The sequence below is a fragment of the Phalangium opilio genome, unplaced genomic scaffold (assembly GCF_054372755.1).
Source record: "Phalangium opilio isolate 3A_F unplaced genomic scaffold, DU_Popi_V2 ptg000037l_1, whole genome shotgun sequence".
NCBI classification, from domain to species: Eukaryota; Metazoa; Arthropoda; class Arachnida; order Opiliones; family Phalangiidae; genus Phalangium; species Phalangium opilio.
Window position 1 is genome coordinate 3,826,551 of NW_028324160.1, and position 9,888 is coordinate 3,836,438.

The window sequence follows — 9,888 nt, forward strand, 5'->3', positions numbered from 1 at the left end:
AAAAAATCCGATTTAAATAGAAAAATCAATTTTTTTGGTTTTATTTGAAAAATCAAAAAAATCAACAACCCTGCTCTATTCCAAATTGAAGCCTCTTTAGACTTTTAGAGAAAAGAAACTTCACGTTTCTTAAATGCCACGCGAAGCGTTCAAAAAGACCCTGTCTCACTAAAGTTCATATTACGGTTTTAAACTTATTTGAAGTTGCTCACAAGTATCACGCTTAAAAAACTTCTCGGACGTCAAATCTTTGGTCGTCCAATTCTTTGCCTATCACCTCCATCGTTAAATTAAGTTTTTAAGAATGTCTATTTTCATCCAAAAACAAATTTTCACCTTCCAATCGACAAAAAAATATTTTCACCTATTCCAAGTTTTCTATATAAAAGAGACCGCAAACCATTTTTTTTATCACTTAATTTTCATATTCTCCGAACAAGTAAAATGGCTGATAGAGTATTAATTCGTCTTCATGAGCAAGGTTTTTGTAATCGCGAAATCGCTCGGCAGTTAAATGTTTCACCTACGACAGTGGCTACTTGGATTGACCGTGTAAGAAATAACGAGTTTAACGGTGGAGCTGATAGGCAAACAGGAAGACGACCAAGGGATTTAACATATAGAGAAGTTCGACTAATTGGTAGGACAAGTAGGGCACAGCCATTTCTAACATCGCGGCTTGTTAGAACGGAACTTGAGCTGCAGACAAGTGTGAGGACCGTACGAAAAGCCTTGGCAAATCAAGGCCTTCATGGAAGGATCGCGTGTCCTAAAGAAAAGTTGAGCGCCATGAACTGACGAGGGAGGCTGGAATTTTCTCGTTTACATTTAAATTGGACACTAGAGCAGTGGGAAAGAGTAGTTTTCACGGACGAGAAAAGTTTCGTCGTCGGACATAATGGGCAGGTAATTTCATTTATTGAGAGGAAGCAATGAGATGAATGACAGAATAAGATCAACATAGTCTATTAATATAATTATCAGTGGACTTGAGTTTTCAAATATTTATATTTCTGTAATGTTATAAAGATAAGGGTGAGGAGACCTGCCTGCACGCGCTACAATGAACCTTACATCGCCGAGGTCCAAAGCAGCGACCGTTTCTCAATCAACGTTTGGGGCTGGCTATTCCGGGTGTTTGGTTCATATCGAAGAACGGAAAAATGCCCAACGATATATCCAACTCCTGGAGAACTATTGGTTTCCTAGCATATTGGAAAGGTTCCCCGACGGGATCTTCATCTTTATGCACGACCGAGCTCCGATCTTCATACGCTGAAAAACGACACAATTGCAAACGCTGAGCTTTTTATCGTTTTTAGGGCCTCTCTCTCTTTTTTGCTCTATGTTCCAAAAACAGCCATAGTTTTCAAAAAACCAAATTCTTAAGTAAAGTTTAAAGGGATAGTAATCACGTTTAAAATGTGCTGGGAATAAGAAAACTTGCAGAGTAAAGCCGAGAAAGCGGGAAATACGTTAAAATTATCCACGTCGTAAAATATTTTCATGTCATAAGAACTTGCGAATAATTTAACCTGTATATATATATTATTATAATTCAAACCATTCTCATCCACTTTGAATTGAACAATGTCTTCTCAACCATCCTCATGAATTTGCCGTCGAAATATTATTCCCACAATATTATTTTCAGAGCATTTCTCAACATCCAATTCTCAAGCGTCCAAACATTAATTACCGGACGTCAAATAAGTTCTGTTACACCTGTATTTTAGTCATGCCACCTATTTTGCTCCATAAACTATCTCTGTTACACCTGTTTTTTAGTCATGCCACCTATTTTGCTCCATAAACTATCTCTGTTACACCTGTATTTTAGTCATGCTACCTATTTTGCTCCATAAACTATCTCTGTTACACCTGTATTTTAGTCATGCTACCTATTTTGGTCCATAAACTATCTCTGTTACACCTGTATTTTAGTCAAGCCACCTATTTTGCTCCTTAAACTTTCTCAAAGTATATTCTTGAAACACTGTCCATCATCCAATACCGCGGCTCGTCCAACTTTTAATAGCGATTCAACAGATAACGCCGTCTGCCGTAAAATATCCGTCAAAAGAATTATCCCCAAATATCCACCCACTGTATTAGCAACTAGGAAATTATAAAAATCATTAAACATATCCAAATCTCTAAATATTTAGACGTTTACAAACTGCCACCAACAACCCTCCATTTCTGAAGACTGAGTCTAATTCATAAGTTCTCATATGTCAGTGTGGACCTAAAAATTCTCGGGTTGGAACATCTTGTTTTTCTGATCGTAATATTTTATACGGAGCTAAGTTGATATAGATAAAATTGATAATTGTTAGGCTTATTTGCTATTGTTTTGAACGTCACGTTTTTTGTCATCACTTTTGATTTTCTGAACCGATTTACAATTTGAAAACAGTTTCGGATTCTACGTGACAAGACGCGTGCAACGATAGCATTTCTGATCCATTTGAAGCATTATTTCGTAAAGTCATTATCGGGGGGCTTTACTATTTCCGCTATGGCTAAGGCTCTATTAGCGCCATAGTGTCATTTGTAATTTTAAAATAATTGTGAGAAGTAAACCTATTTAGAAAATCCTATTTTGTTACTCTAGCTCAAATAGGAACAAAATGGCAGCCAAATGAAAATGTCCAGAAACTTTTGTCCGGGACTGTACATAGATACGAGCTTTCTTCATCCAGTTCGACTTGCCAAAAGGCACTTTGAGCATCTAGGACGGTAAATATCTCGGCGCCATGCAGGCTCGAGAAGATTTCTTGAGCCGTTGGTGTTGGGTACGGTTCTAGGCGAATTGCTTTGTTGAGATTCCTTGGGTCCAGGCAGATGCGGACAGGAACTGGTTTGTGTTCTTGTCTGATTACGACCATCGGGTGTACCCAATCTGTTGGCTCTGTTACAGGGACTATGACTCCAAGGGCTTGAAGACGTTGTAGTTCCTGTGATACCGGTTCTTGGAGTGCCTGCGGTATCTGGCGGGGTGCACTGATTGATGGAATTGCGTTGGGCTTCAGGTGAATCTTGTGCTTTCCGGGGAGTTTGCCGATTCTGTCAAAAACGTCTTGGTACCTCTGTATGATATCCTGAGGCGACATCTGGTCAATGATGTGTGGGGGAGGAATTGGACCGTGCTTGATCAGCTGCTGGCGTTGAGGTTGGCTGAGTGTTGCGATTGTAGCAGGCGTTTGACGTGCCTGTGGTATTGGAGTGACGTGTTGTGGTTTCTGCTCTTGGATTACGTTTGCGGTCTTGGTTATTTGTGGAGGACGAGTCTGAATCTCCCATTTCGAACCGTGACTCAGCCTATCCCGTCGTGGGTTTATGTTGCGTGAAATGAGGCCGAGATCCACTGAAGCTCTAACTCCCAGGATAGGCATGGTTTCCCGTGGGGTAATGTAAAAACATTGGTCGGATCCGGCGGCAAACGTAGAACATCGGACGTAGATCACCCCTATGACATCGATGCTGTGGCCCGAGTACGCTCGTACTGTGTATGGCGGTTTGTGTAATCGAGGTTTAATTGGGAATAAATCGTATATCCCAGTGTAAATAATATTGACTTGTGAGCCGGTGTCTATCTTCATTGTGACCGGGAAATTGGCAAAATAGACTGTTTCGAGCCATTCTTCGCTCCGGGCTAAAGGTGTGCTCATGTCATGGCAGTGGAGTGTGAGCGCATTACAATATAATGTGCCGTCGGTTTCTTGGTGAAACGGTTCACCGTCGTCGGGGTATGAGCAGGGATAAGGGTCGTCGAGGTAGTCTGGATCGCTGAATGTGGTTACGTCATTGACTCCGCGCGAACGGCAGTGTGAGGCCCAATGACCTCTGCGGTTACACTGGTAGCACTGAGAATTGTGTGCTGGGCATTGATGCTGAGGATGGTGTCCATTTCCGCAATTGGTACAGCGTCTTTGTCGAGTTGCGTGCGGGTTTGACGGCGGAGGTGGCCTACGGTGCTGACCGTGTGATAGATGGTGACGGTGCGTTGCTGGACGTTCGGTTGGTGCCAACTGGGTGGCAAAAGGCCGCGGATTGTATGTAGCTTGGTGGTGTTGGTCATTTCTACGATTGCGGTACGGAGGCCGCTGCGGTCGTCGGCCTCCTCGTTGAATGGCGTCGACGGTCGAGGTCATTGCTGGGGCCACGGCATCAGGGATCGTGATTGCTTCTGCGTGCTTTGTAGCAGATTCGTGGGCTTGGCATTTGGCAATGGCCTGATCGAGCGTTAGGGTGCACTCTGCCAGAAGGGTTCTGCGCAATTCCTCGTTGCGAATTCCGATCACAACTTGTGTGCATGTGAGGGAAGACGTCAAGTCACCAAATTCGCATTGGCGGGCCTTGGTTTTGATGTCGGTGATAAAAGCATCGAATGGCTGATTGAGACCTTGTTTTGTCGTGAGGAATATATAGCGGGAAGCATTGAGGTTCTTGTGTGGTGCGTAGTAGGCGGTGAGCGCTGCATAGATTCTGTCGAGCGTGAGGATCGGCGGTGTGGGATGTCGAGTGTGTCGTATATACGTCGTCCCGCTGGGCCAAGGATATGGAGAAAAATGGCAATCTGTACCGGAGGATCTTCAGTGCTCAATATAGCGGCTAGCGCGTAAATTTTGAAACTATTGAGGTATTCCGCCCATGATGTGGCAGGGTTACTTGCATCGGGGTTGAATGGCTCCGGGCTCTTGAACGACGTTGAAGACATTATCGCGACTGGGTTGAAAGCGGCGGGTTTAGAGGACGCGGAGGACAACTTCTGACACCATATTATGTTAGCGGGTTAGGCAAACACAGAACTTCTATAAGTTTAGATAAAATTATTCGTTCATGATCATTACAGGACTGACTCTGAAGCGCTCGCGGGCCAGATTATATGTGTTGTTTGTTATCTTATCAGACTAGGTGTCTTTGTCTATTTTAGGCCTACTATATATTTTTTACTTTACCTCTCGTTGCGGGAGGTTTACATTTACATAAATGCTATATTATAACAGCATTATGAATCTTTTACGGTGCCATATCGAAAAGGGAAGCTGCAGCATTAGAGATGGTGCATTCTCTTCATAAACGAATCGTTTAATCATCACGCACCCTTCCTACTAATTATGCCGGCTGACAGGCGGACCTCCAAACCCATCGCGTCCTACTCTTAACTATAACGGAAGAGTATTTCAACCGGAAACATCCAATAAGCTTTACGGACGACCGATCATCGTACAAATTGACTCTTTCTTTCAATATACTTCGTAGTACTAAGGGAGCCTGAAACCAAGTGCAAATTAGCGTTAATTGTGAAATCCAATTAATTTAGTTTGATATCGCGGTATTCAAAAGAAAACAATACTGATTTTGTTTTTATTTTGAAACCATATATTTAATTTCAAAAATTGGTCGTGGATTAAGGCTTACGCTAGAGAACGATTTTAACCACTCCCTGTGACGATGATGACACGGAGAGGTATTAGACTGGACGCCTCTGCGTGTCTGTTACCGCGTTCGTATTTAATCGAAGTAGTTCGATGAAGTGTCAGCATCCCTTGAAAATAGACGAATGCGTCGGGCGCTTCGTTATCAGTATTAAAACATTAATTTGGGTCCTTTATGAAAAGGGAATGCCAAAGTATAATGGTTCTAGTGAGATGGACGAGCAGTACTAAATTGAAATTTCCCTTCCGATCGACAAAATTATCGCCAGATTCATTAACAACTGGTTGATGGCTACCCCTACTAATTTAAAGGAATTCTAAAGTCTTCGTTACTCTTACCTAGTAAAGACATACTACCTGAAATAATTTCAATAGTAAAATAAAACCCGATCATGTTGTTGTAAAATGGTTTTAAATGAAACGGAAAAAACCAGTTATTGTAAAATTTTAGAAAATTCACTTCATTGTAGACATTATTCCGCAATGAAAATAAAAGCACTACGAACTGTTAGATCCGAATGTAGTTTTCGTCCTTGCAAGTGGAGGTTAGCTCAAATATTGATTAATAGAGTAAAATGAGACAGAGTATTTTAAAAAACATAATAAAAATCGTTCGTTACATAGAAATCAATAATTTTCAAAGGCATTGCTTTAACTTATTTGGTGAGATTATTCACTTATAGTATAGTTGAGTTTCTTTCTTCAGTAGCTCGTGTTATTAAGGCCCGTTCACATTTTACCCAACTTTAGTCAGCTGACAAATCATAGACTTGTCAGGCCGACTTGTCACCCAATTTAGTCTAGTCAGGTCACTCGTTCACACCACCCAACCAGTCGGGCCGACTACCTTTGAAACACAAGAGGACGTACAAAGCGGTACATAATGATAGGAATGATTTGTTTTGGATTATAAATGAACTCATATTCTCGAATAAATTCGACTACTTTACGGGCATCAAAGCTATTCCCACTAAATTTCTGCAGTTCAGAACATAATAAAGGTCAATAATATCATAAGCAATATAGGAAACTTCCCTACTATATTACTTCTGATAATATTCAATGAGGAACAACCATCAAAACGTAATAATTAACCCATGTTAAAAAATGGCCAAGGCCCGAAATCATTTTTCAGGCTTTCATCGACAATTAAATATTGCTCGATACTCTCGGTTCTCTCTCTCGAGCTGAAAGAAAACCAGCACGTGTCCCATGACGTAATAGCCAAGGCTTATTGTGATTGGTTTGCTCCCTCTCTGACTTTAGTCGGCCCGACTCCAATCGCCTACCTACCCGATTAAAATCCGAGCTTGAACCTGACAATAGTACGGTTGGGTGAAACGTTCATATTGCCTGACAATCTGGCCTGACTGGTCAGATCGGCTTTGTCAGCTGACTAAAGTTGGGTAATGTGAACGGGGCTTTAGTTGCAAAAGGTTTCCCGTACAAAAATTTTAAGCTGTAATTCATCTGCATACGCGCTTTTTTATCGCTACCACGCTGTAATATGTATACATTAAGGCTACACTATCTGCAGCTCGAAAAATGCGAAAATTTCACAGCAATTCCAGAACTGCAAATTGTCTGCCGTTTCTACATTTTCTGTTTATTAACTGTTAATTGTCTGTACTGGCAGAAATATGCAGCGCGATTCTGCAAACGCGATGCAAAAGTAGAAATAACAGCTGCGAGTTTAAAACTGTAATTTTACCAAAGTTATAGACATGTTACAGGTCTGCAAAAGTGATGAAAAAGTAGAAATACCAGCTGCTAGTTTAAAACTGCAACTTGACCACATTTATAGACATGTTACAGGCCTGCAAATGTGATGGAAAAGTAGAAATCCAGCTGCCAATTTAAAACTGTAATTTGACCATATTTATAGACAGGTAACAGGTCTGCAAAAGTGATGGAAAAGTAGAAATCCAGCTGCCAATTTAAAACTGTAATTTGACCATATTTATAGACATGTTACAGGTCTGCAAAACTTATGGAAAAGTAGAAATACCAGATGCTAGTTTAAAACTGTAATTTGACTACATTTATAGACATGTTACAAGTCTGAAAAAGTGATGCAAAAGTAGAATTCCAGCTGCCAATTTAAAACTGTAATTTGACCATATTTATAGACATGATACAAGTCTGAAAAAGTGATGGAATAGTAGAAATCCAACTGCCAATTTAAAACTGTAATTTGACCATTTTTATAGACATGTTACAGGTCTGCAAAAGTGATGGAAAAGTTGAAATCTAGCTTAAAATTTAAAACTGTAGCTATTCCACATTTATAGACATATTGCAGGTATTCAATTCAAGTGAAATGTCCTACTTTTGAATACCTGCAATATGGCTCTAAATGTGGTCAAATTACAGTTTTAAATTAACAGCTGGATTTCTACTTTTCCATCACTCTTTCAGACCTGTAACATGTCTATAAATGTAGTCAAATTGCAGTTTTAAATTAGCAGCTGGATTTCTACTTTTCTATCACCTTTGCAGACCTGTAACATGTCTATAAAAATGGTCAAATTACAGTTCTAAATTAGCAGTTGCATTTCTACTTTTCCATCACTTTTTCAGGCCTGTAGCATGTCTATAAATGTGGTCAAATTTCAGTTTTAAATTAGCAGCTGGATTTCTACTTTTCTATCACTTTTGCAGACCTGTAACATGTCTATAAAAATGGTCAAATTACAGTTCTAAATTAGCAGCTGGATTTCTACATTTCCATCACTTTTGCAGACCTGTAACTTGCCTATAAAAACGGACAAATTACAGTTTTAAACTAGCAGCTGGTATTTCTACTTTTGCATAGTGTTTGCAGAATTGCGCTACATATTTCTGCCAGCCTAGACAGTTAACAGTTAACAAACAGAAAATGTAAAAACGGCAGTCAATTTGCAGTAGAAATGCTGTGAATTTTTCCCATTTTTTGAGCTGCAGAAAATGTAGCCTTAATGTATACATATTACAGCGTGGTAGCGATAAAAAAGCGTGTATGCAGATGAATTACAGCTTAATATTTTTGTAAGGGATGAGTACAAGTTGGGAATCCAAGATAAACCTCTCCAAGTCGAGACGCAATTTAGAGGCTATTTTTAAATATTTAATTAAATATAATTGATATTTATTAATTTAATCGTCATTAATTTACCTTAATTCTAGTTAAATCGTTTTAAGAAACTTTATACCTAAAATCCTTTTAAACAAAGCTATTGTTGATGTTCGAACTCAAGCGTAAGCCTCTTTAGCAATTTTTGGAAAGTTGGTATATAAGGCGACTGATTAACAATAAGAAACTAGAAAACACACAATTGCGTGAATCTATGGTGAGCTATCGTTTCTCGTAGCCTTAGGCGATCGTCGCATACACCTCAACCCTAACGACGATAGTGGAGTAGAAACCAATGTATCTCTCTACGAACACGCTTGCTCCGATTTGTCAACTGCGAACGCGGTGACAGGCACACAGAAAGACACGTGCAGTCACTCGATGAGGTAAAAATTTATTAATTTTACAATTTCAGCACTGCAAAGTATCTGAAACGCGCCTGCAATTATCCTACAAAGTATCTGAAAAGCACCTGCCATTATCCTAAAAAGTATCTGAAACGCTCCTGCAATGATCCTGAAAAGTATCTGAAACGCGCCTGCATTTATCCTGCAAAGTATCTGACATGCGCCTGCAACTATCCTAAAAATTATCTGACATGCGCCTGCAACTATCCTAAAAATTACCTGAAAAGCACCTGCAATTATCCTACAATGTATCTGAAACGCGCCTCTAATTATTGTACAAAGTATCTGAAACGCGCCTACAATGATCCTGAAAAGTATCTGAAACGCGCCTGCAATGATCCAACAAAGTATCTGAAAAGCACCTGCCATTATCCTAAAAAGTATCTGAAACGCGCCTGCACTGATCCTGAAAAGTATCTGAAACGCGCCTGCAATGATCCTAAAAAGTATTTGAAAAGCACCTACAATTATTGTACAAATTATAGTATCTGAAACGCACCTGTAATGGTGCTTAAAAGTATCTGAAACGCGCCAGTATGATCCTGAAAAGTATCTGAAACGCGCCTGCAATGATCCAACAAAGTATCTGAAACGCGCCTGCAATGATCCCGAAAAGTATATGAAACGCGCCTGTAATGGTCCTGAAAATTATATGAAACGCTCTTGCAATTATCCTACAAATTATCTGAAACGCGCCTGTGATGGTCCTGAAAAGTATATGAAACGCGCCTGCAATTATCCTAAAAAGTATCCGAAACACGCCTGCAATTATCCTACAAACTTAGCAATTTCCGACTGTAACATGTATACAAAATATCTGGAAGGTACGTGTAATGAGCCTACAAACATCCTGATTTCTTACGGAAGTTACTATTTCCCCTCTGTTTTCTAGCTGTAAGGTAGCTTTTTTATGAATCTAGAGTAG

At 39.9% G+C, this 9,888-nt stretch overlaps 1 protein-coding gene across 1 annotated transcript; it reads left to right on the top strand.

The window, feature by feature from the left end:
• The first annotated feature begins 444 nt into the window (after window positions 1-444).
• LOC149683415 (uncharacterized) lies at window positions 445-798 on the top strand. The gene has a single exon (XM_089871189.1). It carries the CDS (start codon window positions 445-447, stop codon window positions 796-798), a length of 354 nt encoding a protein of 117 aa, XP_089727315.1.
• Window positions 799-9,888: the final 9,090 nt, after the last annotated feature.